This window comes from Pollicipes pollicipes, unplaced genomic scaffold, assembly GCF_011947565.3.
Source record: "Pollicipes pollicipes isolate AB1234 unplaced genomic scaffold, Ppol_2.1 Scaffold_4002;HRSCAF=4701_pilon_pilon_pilon, whole genome shotgun sequence".
NCBI classification, from domain to species: domain Eukaryota; kingdom Metazoa; phylum Arthropoda; class Thecostraca; order Pollicipedomorpha; family Pollicipedidae; genus Pollicipes; species Pollicipes pollicipes.
The window spans coordinates 30,665,313-30,689,137 of NW_023596420.1; the positions used below are offsets into that span (position 1 = coordinate 30,665,313).

Sequence of the window (23,825 nt, forward strand, 5' to 3'; positions counted from 1 at the left end):
CAAGCCACATTGCAATGCATAATACTGCAGAAAAGCCATACATCAATGCCTACAGACATTAGTCCCCAAACCTCAAGCTTTTGACACCACCAGCATAAAATTAATCATACATATCCTTCAGACTATACATTTGCCTGATCTTGCAACTGGGCACTGTAAAAGATGCCTAGTCACATATTCCTCACCAACTAGTAATATTTTTTTCTGGAACTAGTTGTATGACATTTTGGGAACTTTTATGTATGCAATTACTTTAGCAATATAGTTCCTCCACACTTTGGCTCTCTAGAAGACTATGCTCGTGGTCAATGTGCATTGAGCTCTAGTGTTCAGCTTTAAAGGGACACATGCGCTAAGATTGTTACTGCGATGTCGCTGCTACAGCTGACACGTTTTGGGTACGATGTACTTGTTGCGGTATGATCAGTAACCACTACCAACTACTGACCTTTTTCACGGAATATCACATGACCTTTGCGGTTCGTGACAAATATCTCTTTCAGCATTTTCTATAACATGCGTGCTCACGAACAGACTTGGTAACACCCCCCTTCAGCCCAAGCAAAAATACGATTCTATGCAAAGCATTGTAACTGTGTCTTCGTCCTTTTCCGGAGATAGTGGTTACTAATATCGTCTCAGGAGCGTCATGATGCCTTGAATTCCAGAAAGCTTCCATATATAAAGGAAGTATTCCAGGTTTTCAAGGTTTCCTTCCACAATAAGACGCTTATAACATATAAAATAAAATTGCAAAAACGTATTTTTCCTTTATCTTAAAAGTTCAACTCTGGATGTTTGAGAACAGCTTTTTAAAGGTTGAATCGCTTTTATTTATTTAGCCATTTATTATATATTTTTACAAAAGCTAAGAACTATGGTTTAATTTTGACCGCACGAATCCGCAGCGCAACTGCAGCCGTCGTGGCCTATTGTTTGGCATATTGTGTTGGTCGGTCCGGCGGGGGTGTTGTTCCGTGTGGGGTGGCCGATTTTTTGTCGAGAGGAGGCGTTTGTGAAGGTTTGCTGTTAAGATTTGGCCACGATAGCAAGGGACGACCAGTGTGTATTCATCTGGACTTTCGCGAAACCCACAGTCATCTCCAATTCAACCTGAGGTTGATTCCAATTTGAGCGGATCTTTCACGGAAAAGAGTGCGGAGGCACGTCTTATAACCAGAATCCTACTTTATCTACAATGAATCCAGAATAGTAAGTGCACTTGGCATCTTGCATGGTGCTCCAAGTTACTAGCTTGGTCTTCTTTATTTGCCCAGCTACTGAAGGTGTAGTTAGGGTGGAAGCCTTCAAAGATACATGAGTATAGCCTCCAGGGTATGGTAACCCACTTAATTTTGTACTCTAATGGTTTCATTCCTGACACTGTTCTGAGTAACACATGCTCCGTGACCCATGGCTTGTGGACTTACTTCTGTTGACTTGATGTGATTAGCTCAAACACTTACACATGTTTAAAGAAATCAATTTCATCCATAATCAACACAAATTTGTTTGGTCCTGGAGTCAGTCCTAGCTCCTTTTAGGTTAATGTGGAATTATGTGCACAATATGTAAGCATTACCTCATTGTTCCTGAGTGAGATGTTTTATCCCCATCAATCCTTGCTCAGCTGCAGCATCATTAGGTAATTGCCTCATGCCAGGCCTCTGTTTCAGTGACTACTTGTTCAAACTGCTGCTAATTGGTGATTCAGGAGTGGGGAAATCCTGCCTCCTTCTTAGATTTGCGGTAAGTTCATGCAGAAACTGTCAAGTCAATTTCCATCATTTATCCACCTCCATATTCAGCAGTTTTTTATTTTGTTACGTTGCTTATTCATCTATGGCTTGTCAATCTTTGATGTCTACAGTCATCTCTCTTTCAAGGTATGAGTTTTGTATTGCAGTAAGCCCAGTATAGTCTGGAACTTGTACCAAAGCTATTGCACAGCAGTTTTGATATGTTACTGACCCAGGGCTCTCCCCACAGGATGACACCTATACTGAGAGCTTCATCAGCACAATTGGTGTGGATTTTGTGAGTAGTGAGCATGAATGAGAGGGCTGCATGAGACCAGCACTGCTTTGCTTGCTATGGAACTGCACCCCAGTGTGGTGGTTTAGCTGGTTCCTCACATGTTAGATAGAGTTCGGTCCATTTTGAAGGATGGTTAATGCTGCATTGGTGTGAAAGGATAAATTTGTGCTACCACTACACTCATTCCTGTGAATTCTGGCAGCTGGATGCACTTAAAGTGGCAGAACTTTCAAAAACTGATGTCTGACTGGAATTTACATTTACATTCCATTGGAAATTTATGGAGGACAAAAACCTCATCCAAGAGTCAAACATTACGTGGCGTATGCCGGATTGGGTTACTCCCTATCCCTCCTCAACAGAGGATAAGCAAGCAAGCAATCAAAGAAATTCTCTTTTAGTAGTTTCAGCCACCTTGGGCTCTCGCCGCCGTACCCACGTAAGTCAAGTGTAGAGGCGCGCCAGCGTGCGCCAACATTGCCCGCCGCATTCCGTCGCGTATTGTCGATTCGGAACTGCACGAGCTCGGCATGTGATGGCGGGTGAATCACAGCTGGTTAGGCCAGCTGACGATACGGTGAACTCTGAGCTAAGCATCGGCTACATACGCCGGGCTGCGGACGGGACGCCGTTCAGCGGGCGCTGGGGACGTGAACGCGGTCGGGGATCGGGGCAGCGGGACGGCCCATTGGGGCCTGCGTGTCCAGTGATATTTACTCAATAGATTGACGTGGTACGCTATTTTTTTCGAGCCATGCGTTCCCATCGTCATGAGGACATCTGATGTTGACCTTTCCCCTGCAGTGGTTCGCTTTGTTCGCGACCAAGCGGCCATTCTATCTTGAGTCAAGTCCTGGTTCTGAGCGGGTGCTCTCCTGTACTGTGCGTTCTCTTTCCACCGGTGCAAACGCCAGGCGTGCGCATTACGAATATCAAAGCGACGCGCGAGGTCGAACCCGACGCGATTGCGAGCCGGCTCAGTGCGCGTGGTTTCGAGTTTCGTGCCCGCCCACGGCGACCAGACAGCCCGAGGCCACGGCTGTGGAGGTCACGCGGCGACGCGGCGAGCGGCGGGCCGGCCCGAGCAGACTGGCCGGGAGTGGGCACATACCGTCAGGTCGGTAAACACCGGCCGGTATGTCTGGGGCCCCGGATGGTCACGTGGGAGGCGCCCCTCCAGGACGTGCAGTCGAGAATGCGGGCTAGTGCCGGGACGTGACCTGCGCTAGGTGTGTCTGATGTCTGCGGACCCGCCGCCGTTTGACCGCGCCGCGTTTGAAGCGTTGATTGCCGAGGCCCGGCAGCTGGGCGGGTGGTTTGGAGGCGGCCGCTGTCGTCTGCAGCGGGACGGCCCGGTTCGAAGTGCCCCGTGTCTGGAGTAAGCAGTTTGGGCGAGCACGTACCGCTTGACTGGGGATCCGCCACGATCAGCTGACAATCGACGGAGCCCTTGACAGGAAGATTTCGCCACCGGGGTGTTCGCCCTGTAGGAAGCTGGAACACTCACTCACTGAGAAGACACCGCGACAGGCACGGGTCAACTTTCGAACCGCACTGGTCGCCCTCACAAGCGTCTGATCGCCGCGCTCGCCGGCAGCTCAGGCCCGGTCGGCTGTCTTTGTGCCACCGCCCTACAGCTCAGCCCCTGTCGGCTGTCCGTGTGCCACCGCCCTATAGCTCAGCCCCTGTCGGCTGTCCGTGTGCCACCGCCCTACAGCTCAGGCCCTGTCGGCTGTCCGTGTGCCACCGCCCTACAGCTCAGCCCTGTCGGCTGTCCGTGTGCCACCGCCCTACAGCTCAGCCCCTGTCGGCTGTCCATGTGCCACCGCCCTACAGCTCAGCCCCTGTCGGCTGTCTGTGTGCCACCGCCCTACAGCTCAGCCCGTCGGCTGTCCGTGTTCCACCGCCCTATAGCTCAGCCCGTGTCGGCTGTCTGTGTGCCACCGCCCTTTAGCTCAGCCCCTGTCGGCTGTCCATGTGTCATCGCCCCTTAGCTCAGCCCCTGTCGGCTGTCCGTGTGCCACCGCCCTGCCACACGCGGTTACACTTCCAGGCCATGAGGGCCGACCCAACTGTGCACCCTGCGCCTCCAGACAGTCTCACCTGTTTAGAGCTGTTTGGAGCTCGCGCGCGCGCCGGCTGGTCAGCTGCCATCGGCCAGCACCGCCCGCTCCGGAAAAGCACGCCCGGACCCGAACAGCTAGGTCGCTGCCTGGACGCGCCCCCTGGACAGTCGTGGGGCGATGGACATGCTCCGGCGGTCCTTAGCAGCATGCAACCTTTGACGCGGCAGTATCCCAACTCTGCTGCCACAACCTTCCAGTGTCTGTCGTTCAATGCGTTCAAATGTTGCCCATGACCGTCCTGTGCCCACGCCGCCGTCATCACTCTGAGGGCGGTCCCACCATGCTGACCCCCCCCCCCCCCCCCGCCCCGCCCCGCCGGCAGAAAATCCGCACGATCGAGCTGGACGGGAAGACGATCAAGCTGCAGATCTGGGACACGGCCGGCCAGGAGCGCTTCCGCACCATCACCGCCGCCTACTATCGGGGCGCACACGGCATCATCGTTGTCTACGACTGCACCGACCAGGACAGCTTCGCCAACGTCAAGCAGTGGCTGAAGGAGATCGACCACTACGCCACCGACAACGTCAACAAGCTGCTGGTCGGCAATAAGTGCGACCTCACTACCAAGAAGGTGGTTGACTTCGCCACAGCCAAGGTGAGGTTCGGGATGCTCAGTTGCTCAGATGCTCAGTTCAGATTTGGGTGGATTTTCAAGTTGGGTGTCACCACTGGCGTTTTTCATCTCGCTGTCGCGTCTTAAATGACATGTCTTTGTCAACGTTAGCGATCGTTGTTCTCACACCTATGCAACTCCAGACCACGTTTTGGGTGATCCTCGTAAGATGCCCGTATTGATGCTTTGTGCTGCAACGTGTTGTCATAGGACACTGCTCAGCGGAACCCGGGAGGAGCAGAGTCCAGCGCCCGTGTCCTTAACCCGCCGTCGGCGTGGCCTTTGGCTCCCGGCCGTCCTCATGCATACGACAGGCATCTATCTATGACTTTCCAATTGACCCCTGACCTTCGGGGCCCGTGGATGTGCACCACCTGTCTGAACACCTGATAACTTGCCGCTCCTCGTCTGACCTTTGCGCCTGGAGACGAATCTCATCCAGCCGTCTCGGATCCACCCGCGGCCTCTGACCCTCCGTTCGGAGGAGGTGTGGGCGCCCCCCCCCCCCCCCCTTCGGACGAGCCGACCGACCTTTGGCCTCTGCACCGGCTGCAGATGTGCTCCGGCGAGCCTCCCGGGACCCGGCGCGGATCGAGCCTCCCCAAGATTCGCGGCGATTGTACAGTCGCTCTTGCACTAAATCGATGAATTTGCAGTGGGCGACGTTTGGTGGTTGCCTGCTCGGTTACTTAAGCAGTGGACTGCACGGCGGCATGGGTTTTGGCAGAGTCTTGCTTGGTTTAGGCCACAGCGCGTCTTATTCGCGACCGGTCAACACCAGCCTGACCTCGGTGACTCGTTGGCCGGTTGCTGGCACATCTGGGGCTGGGGTCGGAAGAAGAAGGCGGCGGCGTGATTAGAATGCTGAGTGACGCGTACAGGTGCGCCACATGCATCGGGTTTTATACACCCGATCCGGCTGCCACTCTGACGTAAATCCTTAAAATGGCGGAAAACGGGCAGGCGAGTCCATTATGCGCGGGCGAGTGAGCATTCCCGGGCACACCCTCTGCCCTGCGCTTTTGCCAGTGCAGTTATCCGTTCTCTCCCACGTCAAGCAGCTTTAGTTTCGTATCCCAGCCACGCTGGGTCGTCGAACTGTGGACCCGGCTTCGGCCCGCCGCCTTCAGATAGGTGGTGCAGGTTCCAAATATAACGCCCCCTTCCATGCTAACAAAATTGAAAAGCGGAGCTCTGTCATCTTGCAATATTGCCAGAAATGGCGCCTGATTTAGACAGTTTGTGGGTCGCACGGCTTCAAAGAATCGTCTGTCTTGTTGCTGAGTGCTGCGTGAAATTGTGGTCTGTTGTTGCGAAAATGCTGCGTCTAGAAAGTCGGTGGCTGAGCCGGACTCCCCGAGCAAACAAATGTACAACACCCTGTGGACATCTGTTGGGGCCGCGGGCTCGCTAATTATTGGACATCACTTATGGAGGCGCACAGAAGGAACGAACCTAAAATATACTACTTCTTGCGCCCATCTGGTGGGGTTTGGGGGGGGGGGGGAGGGAGAGGGCTTGCTACTAGCGAGCCTCTGCCCCACCTGCTGCCGTGTCCGCGGGCGTACGCCTTACTCCCAGTCCCCCTCCGACGGTGGTGCCGCTCTCGCCACCAGCTGACCTCTGCCCCGCCCCATGTCCACAGGCGTACGCCGACCAGCTGGGCGTGCCGTTCCTGGAGACGTCGGCTAAGTCGTCCACCAACGTGGAGCAGGCGTTTATGACGATGGCGGCCGAGATCAAGGGCCGGGTGGGGCCGGGCTCGACGGCAGAGCCGGCCGGTAGCCGCGTCCTCATCCAGCAGGGGCGCGACGTGCAGCCGGACAAGGGCGGCTGCTGCTGAGCGCCGGCCGAGGTCAGTCCAGGTCACGGCTCAGGGGAAGGAGCGGGGCTCGCTGGGTGGGGAGGGTGCGGGGAAGTCGCGGGTAGGTGCTGATGGTGGGGTAGCGAGGTGGTGCCCGAGGTGGTGCTGCGGGGTGGAAGGGAGTCCGCGTGGCTCGTGGCCACTGCCATCTGAGCCGAACGCGTCCCCTTTTTGCGTTCTACGGGGGCTCACGAGCGGACAAACTGTGATGCGCACCGGCGCACCAGCTCACGCGTTGCTCCTCTCGCTTCCGCCTCAGGACCATAGGCAGATAATATCAGTTTTCGTATGGCAACACGGGATAGTGTTGGGAATGTTGTACTCTGGTCTCCGGCTGCATAAGCAGCATCTCCGCGGTGGGACGAAGTCCGCCGCGTGCACAAGCGCTTGTCATCAGCTCGGTCAGAGTCCAGTGATGGCTACCACGCGGAGCCCTATCGTACCTCGCGCCCGCGCCCGCTGAGGTGGCTGAATGGCGGGTGCCTGTTGCAGCGCGTTGAGTTTCAAAGTGAGTGAAAGGTAGCGATGTTTGTTAAAGGTATCCGTGGTGTATTGTCAGAATACCGATCCGATCCGAATGTACCGATCATTACCCTCGTCGAGTATCTTGTGCGTGTTGCCCCCGCCTAGCAGTCTTCCGCTCTCTCGGGTGTGTCTGCCGGTGTGCCTGCAGGTTCGTCATTGGGTGTGTCTGCAGGTGTGTCTGGAGGCGTGTATGTGGGCGTGTCTGCGTGTATGTCTGCAGGTATGTCTGCAGGTATGTGTGGAGCAGTGTTGGAAATTCGAAAAATTTGCCTGGTAGCGGAGTACAAATTTTCTATAGTGGAGTACAAAATTATCCAAGTGCTGCGGGTCATTACAGCTTTATTTAGGCTATCTTTGAGAGATGGTAGTACAATGGGCGGCACTCAACAAAAGCGCCACTTTTTGTGTGTAGTAATTCATGTAAAAACACTCTAAATGAAAGAAAACATCAGTATTAAACATGGCACACTGAAACAACACAGTCCCATACTCTGTACCATGAAACACATGTGCATATACAATGGTTTGCAATTTGTGGGAGGCTCTGTGTATACACCATCCAAAACGGAGAGTAATTACGGATCGGGCTTATACACTCTCCAAAATGAAGAGTGGCTACACACCGGGCTTATACACCCTCCAAAATAGAGGGTGGGTACGATGCGCACAGCCAGACAAAAATGGTGTACAAAAAATGCAAATGAACATGCCACAGACGGCCACCTACTCATGCTCCATTTCGATCACGCTACTCACGCCCCTCCACGGTCACGCTACTCACGCCCCACCAGCTAACTGGTTTTAAAAACAGCTAAACATCCATGCCCTCCACCTTCCCACTCCCGGTCAACACACGAGGCCCTGCACGTCCCACCCAAACAATAGATACAGGCAGCACTCTTAACCGATTTACCGGGCCAGCGCAAGTACAATGCCTGGCAGACCCGTGTAGGCCGGCAAAAAGGGATCGGAGTCAGTCACTCCGCTGACTTCGGCGGATAATACAAGGTATTTATGGATTTTGATGCGCTTTAACCAATATCGTTGCGAAATATGATAATTTATGTTGCAATTAATTGATGTTTTTGTTCTAACAAACCCCTCTCCTTAATTTGCCGGCCAAAGTTATGGGTTCATGTTACTCTGGTGTCCTGGTGTTTTTGCCGGAGTGAGATGGCTGTCTCTGAACAGTGTTTTGGCCATTTATAGCAACGTTTTTTTCGACTTGAAGGGGTATTTTTGTAAAGCCTGGATTACCAGCTTTAGTTTCACACCCTGAGGTGACAAATTTAACTTGGTTTAAATCCACAGCTGCCGTAACATTTGTGTACTCCGGATACCAGAAAGTGGCCAAAAATCCAACCACATGGCGGTTCTGGATGAGTACAAATAAGTTCTTTATAATCGTGATACCCATCTCTATACAGCTTTCCTCCAAATGTTTACAAATCTGTGCAAGGCATGAGCACGAGCAGAATATTTATGATTGACAAATCAAGCACGAGGAGGCGAATCAGTAAAACCAATTGGAGGGTTTTGCTATGCTCAGCCTCCAACCTGAGCTGGGAGGTGGGTGCAAGCCGCTGAATAGTTGAGACGTTTCCGACGCTGAATTGCGAGTGCTTTTCTTATTTGCATTGCCATGACACAGTGGTGGCGCGTGGGTAGGCGGTCGTCTGCGGTAGGTGATTTGGCTTGCGGTTTTCTATGAATGTTCGTTGCATCCTTGACAATTAATGCGGTTCCTCGTCAATGGCAGGTTAAGTCATGTTCAAGTTTGAGATGGTCTGCGTAGGGCATAGGAAGTGAGAGCTTTGCTAATATACAGACCGGTGCGATTCTGATACTCGTTTCTCATTTCCCGGTATTGTTCAAAGACGATTCCATTCAACATTCACACGCTTTATTTTTCATATTTCCATGCATGGTTTATCATATACCTAGGTGGCGACACAGGCTGCTTGCTATTGGGCATCTTGGGCTGGTGGGTGGAAGATTTGTGCTCTTGCAGATATCAATACATGGCTGTATTTGGAATTCTGATGGAAGCAGCAAGTCTCAAGCCGTTGCACGTTCTGGTTTATATTGTCCTGACACAAAAAGGTAAAACGAGTTTTTCCAGAAGCTGTTCTTGTTGCATCATGATAAGGTACAAAATGTTTCAGTTTACGTAGTCACAATCCTGGAGTACAAAATCTCCTGGTATACATTATGCCAGGAAACGTCAAGGTTTCCAACACTGGCCTGGACGCAGCTGACGGAAGCAGACGCGTCTGCGGGTGTGTGCGAGTGTGTCTGCAGGTGTGTCTGCCGATGTATCTGCAGTTATGTCTGCAGTTGTGTCTGCCGGTGTGTCTGCCGGTGTGTCTACAGTTATGTCTGCGAGTGTGTCTGCAGGTGTGTGCCGGTGTGTCTGCAGTTATGTCTGCAGTTGTGTCTGCAGTTGTGTCTGCCGGTGCGTCTGCCGGTATGTCTGCCGGTGTGTCTGCAGTTGTATCTACAGTTGTATCTGCCGGTGTGTCTGCCGGTGTGTCTGCCGGTATGTCTGCCGGCGTGTCTGCGGCGTTGTGCCGGTGTGGTCCGCTGACGTGTCGTGGCACCCCCGTTCCAGGTGCTGGAGAGCCGACCCCACCTCCAGGCCCAGTCGCGGGAACATCTCAGCGGACGAGTTTGCATGGACAGACTGCTGCCATCGGCCACCAGGCCATCATCCACTCACCTTCAGCCACTAAGCCATCATCCAATCACCTCCGGCCACTAGGCTGTCATCCAGTCACCTTCGGCCACTAGGCCGTCATCCAATCACTATTTATGCGTTTAATCCAGTCATCCATGGATATAGCCGTAAAATCCCAGTACCGCAACGCTAAAATGTTTTACGCAGAAGAGAGTATCGTTGAGTTTGTGCATTTACCTAAGCATGCGTAGATATTGTAAGCACACGTGTTCACGCCCTCGCCCGGACACAGCACCTGTTGAGTGTTATCCACCACGTACAGACGGCGTCCTTCGCGCCCACTGCTGGCAAGGGCCGGCGCGAGCGCGCGATGGTGGCGCTGTCCCGCGGGCGACGCCAACGGGAGGCTGGTGAGGGGCGCCCCGAGACGGCGCAGACCGTGTCCTGGCGTGCGGTCGGCGCGTGCCCGGTCGGTGGAGCTGGCGGCCGATGCGGACTGGTGGGGCTGTGACTTTGACTTCTGAGGGGACTGGAGGAGACTGGCGGGTCCTCCGAGGACGTCACCAGAGCCGTCGGCATCCGCAGGTGGCGTCTTGGCGCCGGGATGCGCTGCCGGTGCGGGCTGTGCCGCTATGTGACGCTGTGTGGCTCGTGAGCAATTATGCGGGCATAGCGTCGGCAGGCGTCTTTGAGTTGATATGGAGAGGGACGTGCGGTATTGCGATGTATTTAGGTGGGTTTGCTGGTCTGTATATTGGGAGCTTCTCAGCTAGTGAAGCCAGTTGCCAGATTCTTTGAACGTTTTCGTCGCAGATCTATCAGGCAGTGTGTGCGTGTTTGCGTGTGCTCCATCTGCTATGCGGACGGCCTGTGAGCACGTCGTCATGGCAACATTCGGGCTTATGAGACGGATAATTGTGATACATTCGCATGCTGCGTGGTTTTGGTAAGCTGTTGTTGAACGGTGCTGGTGTAGAATGTCTCGCCTGTGCTGTAGAACACGAGTGACCGTTAGGTGGGCCTCGTTGGCCCGTGGGGTGTGCGTGTGCGTGTGCGGTTCCTCTGTGAATACATGCTTTCCATGCATATATCTCACCATCTGTTTGACTTTCATAAGCTCAACTTTCGTAGATATCACTGCCTTCCACTGAATGATTTTGATCCCTTAGATTTAATATTGATTCAGGAAGAACACAAAAACTGGTCTCGGCAAGTTACAAGCACACAAAGTGAGGATTTCTGACGTGTAAACACTTGCATTTGTGGGCAGGTAAGCCCAAGGATGTTCATAAATTCGTAACGTCAACGATAAAAGTCACGACTTCCAATGTTCTGATTTTGTTACAGGTCCATGTGGACATCCAAATATGGCAATCCGATGAAAAGCCAAGTGCCTCAGAAGAGGTCGGGTCGAAGACTCATGGACGCCACTTTTGTAAGACATTTGTTTCCCTTCAATACCATGCTCGTTATGCCGAGTTTCGAAGGCAGTGGACATAACATATCGTTTGTCCCCTGTAGGACGATCCAAACTAATGATGACAGGTGCTTCGTCGCTCATGTTCGATACAACCCGTCTGTAGTCGAGAATTTGCAAACGTTGCCGACCGAAGTGAGGGTTCTCAGGCTAAGAACCTACATAAAAAATAATCTTAGTAAAAAGTGGGTCCAAAACCCAGAAACAGCTGCTAGAGAGGGAATGTCTAAGAGTAATTCCTGGCTATCTCAAACTGTGTTTTTGGAGGCCTGGAAGCCATTGGAGGAGCCATAACCCCTCAGATGCGCAAGAAGTTTGATTTGGTGTTGTGTTCTGAAAGCAAGTAGCAAATATGGTTATGAGGGCAAATAATTTGACTAAACTTTATTGGTGGAATCTGCGTCATTTACTACGCGATAGTTTCACGCGGCGCGTAATGTTGCGCTTGCTGTATCGTCCTATGCGTTCAAGACAAGGCTGTGTGCCCCATAGTTCTCATAAATAATCTCGCCTCGGCGGTCGCCCCGTTGCCCGAAACCGTTGTGTAAGCATGGTGCTTGCATTGAATTGATATTTTTAGCATCTGTGTTGTTTCATCTGTGTCATCATTGTTTCAACGAGGAATAAGCTGCAAAAGCTCAAGGGCAGGCTTGCGAGTCATATTCGAAGACTCCTCGGCCTAAGGTCAGTCGCCAGACTGCAAAAGTACGCCTTTTGCTGGACATGTCTGCGTAGCAGCAACATCAGTCATGGTTTATGTTGGTGCCATACTTTGCAATATTTAAGCATTTTTCAGCTGACCTTTTGAAGATGTCAGACTATATATAATCATAAAACAGGAATATTTGGGGACATCTTACCATCTTGTCTTCTAAATACAATACTTATGGCAACAATGGCAGACATCGGTCTGACATTGATCTGTCACACTAATGGCATGTTCACTAATGGTGTGATGGATTGCAGGTTACTGGATGGGGAGTCAACATTTTATTTGAAAGCCACATTCCTGCAGCACGCATAGCATGGTGGCTTAGACCATCCATGTGACCATCATAGATAATTTGCCAGCTCAAAAGCTCAGGTTGTGGAGGAGATGTTATGGATAAATATTGGTTCAATTAACACTCCTGTGATCATTTTTTTCAGGCTGCTTCAAATCATGTCAAACAGGTGGTATAGCTTGCTCAAAATTTAACTTAATCTTTATGCAGGCAATTCCAAATCATATATATATATATATATATATATATATATATATATAAGGGAGTGCATCATGAAGCACTCCCTTGACATCCATAAGCTTTATAGGATTTGTGCTAAGGATCTGAGATAGGCGTAACACTTGACCTGAAAGTCCTCTGATAAATCTGGTTAATGTCATGCTTCGCTATCCATACAACTACAAGTTATATGCGTTGCTGCTTGGCAAACGAACTGCACAACTTTTCATAGTCATACCTTCCCGTGTTTTACATTCATGTTGTACCATACTTCTCACTTCTTTTTGTTTGTCAATAATCAACATGCCACAGAGTGCATGATTATTAGGTTAAGGAAGAGCTAAGTAGTAGAGGAAGGAAACTAGGCTTGCTACCACTTTATTTTCATAATTCATTAGCTAACATAGGCTATGTGCAGTTGTGCCAGTGATTTTTGATCTGCTGACCTGCTAAGCTATTTTGTAAAATACTGAGTAGGATTGTAATTATTGGTGGATTGATGCCCTCATTGCTCACATCAATCACCAATATTGTTTTGACCATGCATTATCAAATGTAGCACCAAGCCACTGATTGTTTGCACTGTATATTTTTTCTGAACCGTGGACACATGAAACTGTATCAGCAAAAAAGAAGGTATAAAACACCAAATTGTCATTAACTCACAACTATCCATCCTCAAATTATAATGGAATGTGCTTGGAAAATTTTGGGTCATCATTATTGCAGCTTGACACTGCTTGACTTTTGTGTGGTTGCTGCCTGATGTTTTCCATTGTATTTAAAAAGGGGATACATTGCATTGAAACCTGGGCATGTAACCTAAAGACCAATTTTGAATGACCTGTCAAACCAGAAATTCCCAACATGCTCCATGGAAATCTGAAGGATTGGTTTTGGGGGAGGAGGGGACTGTTGGGACAAATCAGGCTGTTCAAGACAAATGAACTATTCACGGTTTTATGACCATGTGCCCGATGATGTTTGACTTTTGAGGGTTATGATACCTTTCTTTTTTTGTATGAAGACCGAGCACATTTCGATGATGAGTGATAGATGGGAACAACGAGTGTCAAAATCCGGGAGGAATAGGTGGGGAAGTGTAGATACTTAACTTACCACGTCGCTAAGCTAAATGAACTTTTAAAAAGACATGACGTGAGGGGCCTTCCATAAATTGCGTTGCGCATGGAGGGGGATGGAGCTTAACGGAAGTGTAGCAAGGGGAGGAGGGGAGGTTGTGGACAGTGTAACGTTACACTTATGTGTCGTTGCAAATGGTTCTAAAACGTCTGTGGAGTCATTCGAGTTATTATACCAGTAGGAGCCGAGTTTGTTGACGCGGAGGAATCAATGTGTGCGACCATCAAACGAAATCATGAGTTGAGAGTTCTGATGCCGACAGTAATCGCCCTTCAGTGCGCCTTAAGGTACTGGCTAAACCTTGTTGCCACGAAAGTATTGTTTTTATCTGATCATAAGCGTACCTTGAAACGTCGGGTATTGACAACATAACCGATGTTTGTCCGGTAGCGTCGTTTATACAGTATCTCCTGATATATTGAAGTCTGATATATATCAACATTAGAACTACTTGATCCCGAAAAACCAGGGCCTAAAAAACCCTTCTTGCTTATGTCAAGTACCATGAAACCAATGAGTATGGAACTGTAGCGTGCAAATACATTGCCATGGCAAGTGCGTTGCAAGCGATGACACGATAAAAAACATTGGCTCGTTTTGCAAGGCCATGAATTGGAATTGCGTCGGACCTGGAGGCGAGCAAGGTAGGGAAGCTGAATTGATTGAACTGAATTGGATAACAGTCGAAGCATGGGTAAATTGAAATGCCATGAAATATTGATTCAGTATTTCAATGAAATAATGCATCTACATTTATTTATCTTAACACGCGCCCGGGTGGCCAGCTAGATACCCTTTGCTCGGGTGGGGAGGGTCAATTTGACCCCCCTGAGATCTCGGGAACTAAGAAAGATAGAGACACCAAATTTGCAGGGTGTCTTGACCTGTACGTGAACTCACTTAGGTCAAAGTTTGAGCTTCCTAGGTCATGAGCTTCGGGCCAAATAAAGTCAAACAAGGTCAAATTCTGGGTTGGTCACCAAAGTGCCCCCAGAACCTAGGAAACTGTTTCTAAGCAAAAGGTCAAAAGCCCATTTGAGGTCAGTGACCTCGTTTGACCTTTTGAAGGCCATGGTGACCAAAGTCATACAAGACTGCTCTGAGTTTTGCATTTGAATAAGCGACAAAGATTACGCTAGGTAGTATGCTCATAAAACAAAATGTCGACCCGTGTTATCTTAGGTGAATGACCTTGTCTGATCTCTGAGAAGTAAATGGAAGATGTATAATGCGGTTCCTGCCGTCAATAAATTCGAAATGAACACCACAACTATCTCATACAGCAAGCCCTAGAGTAATCAATCAGGTTGGTTGTGATCTTGGTCTGACCTTCATACCTGACCTTAGGTCAATCTAATATCCCATGCAATATTTTTAGTGCCTAAGAAAGCATCTCAGAGATGTATGGCTTCGTCAAACACTCCGTTATTTTCTCAGATTGGACGATTCCCTAGAAATTGCCTCCGCTGAAACCATGGCCTGACTTTGACCTGCCATAGGTCAGCAACCTTACAAGGTAGATCTAAATTTTTATGTTAAACTATCCGCTATTCAGTTGTCTACAGCTATGCAAAATTGACGCTTTTGACTTGCTTGGATCCTGTTAGAATGTGGCTGACTCGTACTCTATATCGAGACCCAGACATGAATTCGGAATTAGATCGCATCGGATTCAGTCTACTGGGACTTGGTCCCTAACTCGGACCCGTAGACTATGAGAGTGGGAGAACTAGGACGCGAAGATCTGACACGGATAAGCTTGAAACTCATTTTCAGACCAGAGACACCAAGACACTGGACTTAACCTAGTTTTAGACCCCTTACCCCTGGGATCAAGGGTCTGATGACCCCTGGCTGACAACAGCACTGCAAGCGCATCGTTTCCGCAACGCTAACCCACCGGGATGACCTTTGCAGTACAGCTCTTGTGTAGTGTTCCTGTACAATTTTTAGCCCGCTTGGGCTTATCAGTGTGCCCAATGGTTGCTTGGAGTGCGGCATTATATTTCGCCTCTCTTTTATCTTTTCAGTTAACTTGTCATTCATTAATCGTGCATTGATCTCTACCTTTGCTCACAGATGTATACGTGTGCATTGCTGAGCACAGTTAAATAATGGGTTTGTTATCAGTCCCGGTTGTAGAAATGCAACGATGTAGATATCCTCATGCCTTCATCGCCAGGTAAATGACAAGCTGGGAGTACCCAAGGTTGAAGTTAAGCTGAGGACGGATGTTCTCAGAGGCAACAACATACCGGCGTGTTCATACACTGCCTCAAATTAAGCTGCGGGTGAATTGAATTCTTGGGTAGCATTTGCTATCTCTTCGAACCTGTTGTCTAACCACGTGCATAGTGTATTTATGAGTAAATTACAATATCCCGCCGCAGGTCCGTTGTCCGAAAATATGACGCAATATTGCCCCCGGCGCAGATCCAGGTAGCGCCGCGACTTCACGCCTAGCTTTACAAAGACCGCAACACGACTGCCCTTGGTAGAGGTCATCTGTATCGGAGAAATACGAGCGCCTTTATTATAGTTAAAAACCTCACGATAGCTGAGGCTCGATACCACAGCGTTTGCGCTTGCAATACGATTACATAACGGCACGTTATCCACTCCAGCCATGAACTTCGGAGCCTGGTCGGATTACATCGAGGGCTGTTGGATATTACGATTTGCGGCATATTACGTCTTCAAGAGAGTTTGAAGGGGAGATATAGCATGTGAAGTCCGCTCAGCACCCCTTAACCTCCCCAGCACTGCGGCCAACCCTCTTGAGGCCGTCTGGGGAGCAAGCCAGAGGTGAAGAGTTATGGTATTCTTAATCTTTTTGTTTGCTTATGCTCCTTACCATAAAGTGCTCGCCAAGTTTTTTTGCTTATGCGCCTCACCATAAAGCGCTCTCCCAGCTTCCCCCAAGTTGATGAAGACAAAGAAGAACCACGCTCAAGAGTTTGACTAATTGACATTGATTTACGTTTTCGGTGACTTGAAGTACGTATTGTGAAAACCACAAATGCTATTGGACGGTATTGGTCAAAGGGAGCACAGCTACATATTTGTACATTTTCATCACGCAACATCCCAGTTTAGACCTCACTTTGTGACGTTCGGAACCGGCTCTTTAACACTTGACCTTTGATACTCCGTGATAGTTCAGTGGCGTAGTTAAGGGTCATCTACGAAATCTCGTGCTTATTTGTAGATGATACTTTCGGCCATAATAGTGCAGTTGGTTTGATGTTCATGACGGCTCGGTGTGCCAACTACCGATATATGTATATATATATATATATATATATATATATATATATATATATATATATATTACGTACGTATAACGTACATCGATACCACGTGGATCCACCGTACACCACCTAGGGCACGTGCCAGCGGTACACAACGGACAAAATGTTTGTTCATGCGACTGCAATCGCGGTCTCATGCCACTACGATATCGGGTCACGGAGATCTGACCTGCGTCGCCTCTATTTTTCCACTGCTTTCCAAAGTGTTCCCAAGGTGACCCCTTCCATGCCATACGAATGTGAGGCCGAGTTTAGTTTATATTGAAATTTTGCATACATATCAGTGGTGACTGCAGTATGCATTTAACTACCTCGTGCGCAAACGAGCTACATGTTTTGCTGTGATGATACCGTATAATCACGGCGAGGGGATGTCCGCTTCGGGAAAACACCATGGCCGGACTGGACCGCTGCTCTGAAAAGGGTCTCAGTGTTCATGTAAGGCTCCTTGGTCTACCGGCGCTCCCGTGAGCCCTGGTATTGCTTGGCTTTTGCGGCTGCTGATGCCAATAATGAGCGGACAACATTCTCCCGCTGTCAGTTGCGTTCTTAGAGTTGCATTTCACGGCGGTTTAATGGTTATCGTATGTCGTGTGGCTCATGCGGTTTGCCTTAATGTCTGCGACTTTGTGCATGCATTCTATGTTTTCAATGCAAGGCTATTTTTGATGTTACTCTTCTACGCAGTCATGCATGCTTACATCATGTGCGTGAATCCATGTCAAAAATTACGCGGTGGGTGAGATATTCGACAAAATGCACGTCTGAGGATTTTACCTGCATAACAGCGCAAATTAAAATCGCCGTCCTCCTTCCTGTCTTCAATCTTGTTTAAACCCTTAAAGGCGGATTCGCCTCATGTCGCTCAACAGGTTTTCCTGTACCCGAGCGCCGGTCGCTCCCAAATCGGTGTGGCACCATCCCGCTGCCCCGGGTCTGCCCGGGTGCAACCGGCAGGCGTGCGGCTCCATCGATTGGTGGGCCGCGCGCTGACGTCACGCGCCGTGACCGTACATATTGACTGCCGCCTTGATCGCCGTCTCCCGAGAGCAGAGACGGCGCTGGCCGGCCCGTGACCCAGTTAGCTGCGGGGCATCGAGTGACGTCACTGGCCACGCGGAGTGGGACGCCGCCCCGCCCCCTCCGCTCCGCTGGAGTCCGGCGGAGTGCTCGAGTCTGTTGGGTCGGTCTGCTCGAGCTCAGGCGGGCCTCGCGGCCTTTTTTAGGAAGGCCTCTGACAGCGGCCCAATGCCAGGTCACGTGGCGACTGAAGCGGTCTTGCTGCGACTGGTTTCACCATTTCGAACTTCCCGTGACCTGGTGGGCGTAAGGTCACCACCGACCTTACGGGCGCGAGCGTCCTCGTCGTTCCTGCCCGCGCGGACCCCTGACCGGGTGACCCGATGGCTGGCCTCTGACCGCCGCCTGACCCGGCCTTGCAGCCGGCGTCAGCCGCCGCCGGCCTTGTCCGCGCGGCCAGCGTCGGGTCGCGTGGCAGCGAGGCGTGACGGTGCGGCCGACCCCCGCCGGGCGGCCGGCGGTGGGTACCGCGGCGCGGCGGGCGGCCGGCGCGCGCTGGCAGCCGGCCATCAGGGCATGGCCCGCGGCCGGCACTCTGTCCCTCCCCCCCCTCACACTCCCGCCCCCGCTCCTGCTCGGTCCCGCTGCTTATCGCTCGACCTCTCGTCTTCCGCCCCCCCCCCCCCCTCTCTCTCTGTTTCTGTTCTCTCTCGCGTGCGTCCAATCGGCTGCGGTCAGCGGCGGCGGCGGCGGGAGGGGGCGGAGGGGGGGGAGGGGAGAGGGGTCTTACACCGCCGAGAGGAAACGGTAGCGGGGTGGTGTGGTGGTACGCGGGTGGGCGGCTGTGAAGGCAGGGGTGGCGCCGGCATGCGGCATGCTTCCGAAGGCCTTTTCGCTTGTGTTGAAATGGGATGAGCTGAATGTCAATACAGGAGTGCTAAGATGGAGAACACACAGACCGCAGGAGCGACGGTGGGCTGTCGCTGTTAAGCTGGTTATGCTCCTCTGGATGTTTGATGTGACAGATGATGACTTGAATGCTACTGGTGTAGAATTGTTCGTTTTGATTGCAAGTTTGTTTGCAGTGCTCTTGTTAAGCTCTCACAGAAGGAGGTGATTTATATTTCATCGTAACGGTATCTATATCGTCGCTTTCTGCCATTAAAAATTATCAGCTTATGCGGAATTGAAACCCTTAAGACAACGCGCCCAGTGCTTGAGCACCCTGCTAGCATCTGTTTACAACTAGCTCTATAGGTCAACCTGTGTTTGCTGGCAAGACGAGGACTGGTGATCGCGGCGTTGAGACCGTCTGACGATATCTGCTCGGACGACTCGATCACTGCCGCCGAAGTGAAGAATGAACCTGATACGCCACGAGCTTCAGTGCAGCCTTGATGTATTGTCCCTGCAGCGGCAAATTGGGCCGTGATTTATCGAATGCCCAGCCAGCCTTTCATGATTTTAATAAAATGCCCTGCATGAGACATGATACCAACTAGAGATGTTCTGGACCATTTTTCCTCGCCCATGCATTATGCAAGGCAGGCGACATACTGTCCGGAACATCCCATTTTATTCCGTCAGGAAATGGTCCGGTGCAGCTGGCCCGCCTTCGGCGTTCTTGCTGGGGTCAGAGATGGGCCCCTAGGAGAAGCCCCGGTTATTATCATGGGCGTACACAAGGCACTACATTTCCTTTAAAGTATGGTTAGTGCCATTTTTATTTCAAGTGCATCCTTATATATCTCTTTTACATCTTTTATATGTATTTGTTTTTTATAGGTATTTTATATATATATATATATATATATATATATATATATGTATATCGTCTTTCATATATCTTTATTTTATATATCTGGCAACTGTACCGCTAAAAACATGCAGAGGAGTGCTCTGTAGGCGGTCGGGTTTGGCTTTGGCCGACAGTGGTACCGGCTTTCAATGTGTTCCACCCGGGCAGACAAGTACAGTGCTGGCCAGACACGTTCACACCAACGTAACAGTCACCAGACACCGGCGTGACAGTCTCAGCTGGTGCATGCTCGGTGCAGGCTGTCGGCCTCGCCGCCGCGTGCGCGACCCAGTGAAGGAGACGACAGACTGAGGATGAATGCGTCGGTAGCGCGGTCGTGAAAGAAAGTGACCTTTCAGTGTCGTCACCCTCCAAGTAAATGTGCTGTTCATCTATTTCCGGCGCCCTGACGAGTTCGCTAAGGGTGTAACTGGACCATGTGGGACACCCCGACGCAGCAGGATGTAACCATAATGTCTCGTCCATTGGTGTCACGTGCCTGGCAGCTGCTAATAGCATTATATGTCGACAACTTGCCGAAGCCGCCGGGAGCGTCTGCGCATAAAACTTCCCGGAATGTTTGACGCTGGGTGTGGGCACGAAGCGAATTACAAATCGGATTGTTGTCTCCTCGTCAGTGATGGTGTTACTTGCACGACGGCCCCCGGTGATGGTCCAGTGGCCAGTCCGGTAATCGCTGGATGATGATCTCGAAGCTCGAAGCCGTTGGCAACTTTTGAGGCCGTGTTACACGCAGGACAATGTGCCAAACTCTTCAGGTCCTCCTCAGGACCAACCGACGTCTGACGGCGGCCGGAAACGTCACCGGCCGGAATGTTCTTTAAGCAACACCACTGGCAAGGACAGAAGCCGAATAAGGGGTCCATCCGCCGCTGCACCCCACCAGCACCCCGCACGCTTCCGCGGGAACAGGGCACACGGAGCCTGCGTGGGGTGAACGGGTCAGCACGCAGCCCGCGTGGGTTGACCGGGGCCAGTGCTAGGCGTGGGGAAGGCACCTGCACCGCTCTCGGCCGGCGCTGACGCATCGCCCACCGGTCTCTCGTGCCGATGACGGATGCGCGTGGGCGCGCGCGCGCGTGTGCGTGGCTGCTGCTGATGCGTCTGGCGATTGGACGGCGGCTTACCAGAGCAGGTGGCGCTGATTGCTGCGACTCGGTCCCAGGGCCGCTGGCCGATGACGCACCGCCCCCTCGTCGGCGTGGGCGACGCGATGACCGCGTAGCGCTGTCAAGCCTTTGGCCTCGGACTGGCGCTTCATGCTTTGGTCTGGGGCGATCCGTTTCACTCAGGCCAATAGTGCCACCCTTCTGCCCGAACAGCCGGCCGTGGCTGCCATAGATCAGTTTTACGGGGCTTATCCATTAGCTTCGTTTCCTGGCGTTGTGATATTTCAATAGCTCAACAGCGCTTTAGTGCTCTCCCGCGGGCCGTGGTCAGTGTCATGCCTGATGCATTGGCTTTTGAAAAAGTTTTTTTTTGTTATCATTGATGCAAGGCATGCACCAGGGAATGTTCCAAGAAGAGTTCGGCAAACCATCTGAAGAGAAGGGGTGAAGACACCCGATCTGTTTGAAGCTGTTGGTCAATTTCTGTATTGTTTTGATTTCTGGCAATGATGCCAACAACTTCGAGCGAGGCTGTGGGTCGAGCGAGCCTCATCGTCGACGAAATGAAAATGTTGTGGGTTCGGGAACTCAAATGTGCCAGATCTTGTCCGGCCAGTAACTCGTTTATATATATATATATATATATATATATATATATATATATATATATATACACACGTCTTTCCAGCCACCGTATGCACCGTCATATATTTTTTCGGCCCCAACAGTTTTGGTTCCCAAAATATCATTCTTGATCCTGTAACGAATGTAAGCACACGATCAAAGCTCACACAAAAGTTTTTGGAAAGTCCCCACGCATGGCATCCTCTAATTGCTTCGACAAATTTTCCTGAACCATTTTAGGACACAGCATCTGGTGTAGAAATGATGACCGCGATAAGTGCGAGCTCTGGCTTCAGATCTACTCATGCTGCCTCCTACCTTGCGGTGGAGGCAGCACGGTAGCACCAAATGTCTAGCGGGTTTATTCTGTTCGCGCGGACAGGCGCGCGGCCACCCGTGCAGCTCGTTTCTACAAAATGTTTCTTTGTCCAGTCCGTTTTCATGTGTGGCTGCCAGGTATGGGGATAAAGCTGGCTTCGACTTCGGCTTCATAAGGTCGCGGTTTCCTCCAAATGCTTCCGGGTTGGCTTTGGCCTTGAGCCGTTTTCCACCCTCGGCTTCGATTTCTGCTTCGCCTTCGTGCCATTTGAAACGGTTGGCTTCGGCCTCGCCTTGGTTTTGAACAAGTTTTTTTTTAATTTGGGCCCCGGCTTCGGTTTCATGTGGTTTTGAACTGCTGGCTTGAGCTATTCATGATGCCCGTTTTACTGTTTGTGACTTTACAAAAGCAGCCCGTTCTGTTATCTGAATATACCACATAACTTTTTGTGGCCACGGTGCATGCATGGCTGATAGCCCCAAAACCAATGGGTCATTCTCGGGACCAATTAGCACCTGATGGTGGCGCGAAATTAACAGTTGGAAACGTTGTACACAACAAACAATGCAAGGACGATAGGCCTAAGAAATCTCCCGTGTGTAACACAAACACGCCTTGCGAACTGGCCCGCCAAACCCCGATAATATTTTCTCATCCCGTGCGGTTTAAAAAGACGCGAAAATGGCCCTTGTTTCGCAAAGCAACGTGGTGCACTAGATTCGGATTCGGCTGCACGATTTTAAGGTTGTTGGTTTGGTACTGGTTTTGCATTTTCCAAGTTCGGAGCCGCTGGCTTCGGACTGAGCTTCGTGCGTGCAAAGCTCGAAGCCACTGACTTCGGCTTCGACTTCAACCTAAAGTCGCCGTCTTGGCATCGGATTCGGCTCCGAAGCCAGTCGCCTGGCCTCATCCCCATGCCTGGTGGCCACTTTTTACTATAATAGCGCTATGATGATTGACATTATGACAGCCAATTATCATCATATTATTTGACGAATAAGACGGTTAAGACGATTAATGTTCATACTACGGCTATTCACATTTGACACACGGTGCATTATCCGGAACTGAGCGAGAATCGCCAATGCAAATGATATATGAGCAATCACCAACCATATTGGGGCAGCAGCGGACCTGAAACTATCAGCCGTGCTCATTACATTTGATCGATTGAAGCTATAATCCAGTTTGAAGTCGACGGTGTCGTCCGTGGGGTGTTCCGAGCAAAGTGACGCCCGATTCCAATATTTCAGAATATCGCCAGGCGCAACGAAATGTCAGTCGAGATAAAAATAGAATGGGCGGGAGCTTTTGGTAGCAGAAAAGACGTTGAACAGAGGCATTCTTTAAAACGGTTTCGGCTTAGTCGGGACGTTTTAAAAGGACACCACAAATGAGAACGACCGGGGATCAGTGGTAGTAGGAGTATGAGCGAGCTGTGGCCTATCATCAGAAGGCCGTCAGACTAGACCTCTCATCAGTGGGCCATCAGACTGGACCTCTCATCAGTGAGCCATCAGACTACCGGCCTCTCATTTGTGGACTACCAGACTCTTGGCATCCCATCAATGGGCCATCAGACTACGGGCGTCTCACCAGTGAACTATCAGACTCTTGGCCTCTCATCAGTGGGCCATCAGACTACGGGCCTTTCATCAGTGGACTGTCAGACTATTGGCCTCTCATCAGTGGGTCATTGGATTATATGGACCGCGAGCTCCCATGCATTATTTTTATCATTCTTGTGGACAACGCATCTGGGGAATCGCAGGCCCGAGACGGAACTTGAATTTGAATAATAGAACCTTGTGAACATGCAAACCACATGGCCCCCGACACCCGCGCCGCAGACATCACGAGACGTAACGACGTGTTCACCCGTCTTCGGCGTCACATCAATCAAAGGCACTCGCTGGTTACGGGCCTAATCAGCCA

At 50.8% G+C, this 23,825-nt stretch overlaps 1 protein-coding gene across 2 annotated transcripts; it reads left to right on the plus strand.

Annotated features, from left to right (window-relative positions):
• Nucleotides 1–961: 961 nt before the first annotated feature.
• Nucleotides 962–10,933, plus strand: LOC119093321 (ras-related protein Rab-1A). 2 transcript variants are annotated; one of them, XM_037216266.1, is made up of 6 exons: nucleotides 962–1,212; nucleotides 1,677–1,749; nucleotides 1,990–2,037; nucleotides 4,486–4,761; nucleotides 6,425–6,634; nucleotides 9,780–10,933. In XM_037216266.1, the coding sequence occupies exons 1-5, from the start codon at nucleotides 1,199–1,201 to the stop codon at nucleotides 6,620–6,622; spliced, it is 609 nt and encodes a 202-aa protein (XP_037072161.1). In that variant the 5' UTR covers nucleotides 962–1,198; the 3' UTR covers nucleotides 6,623–6,634; nucleotides 9,780–10,933. The 2 variants fall into 2 exon arrangements, with proteins under 2 accessions (XP_037072161.1, XP_037072160.1); XM_037216265.1 differs by lacking the exon at nucleotides 962–1,212 and having other exon boundaries at nucleotides 1,657–1,749.
• Nucleotides 10,934–23,825: the final 12,892 nt, after the last annotated feature.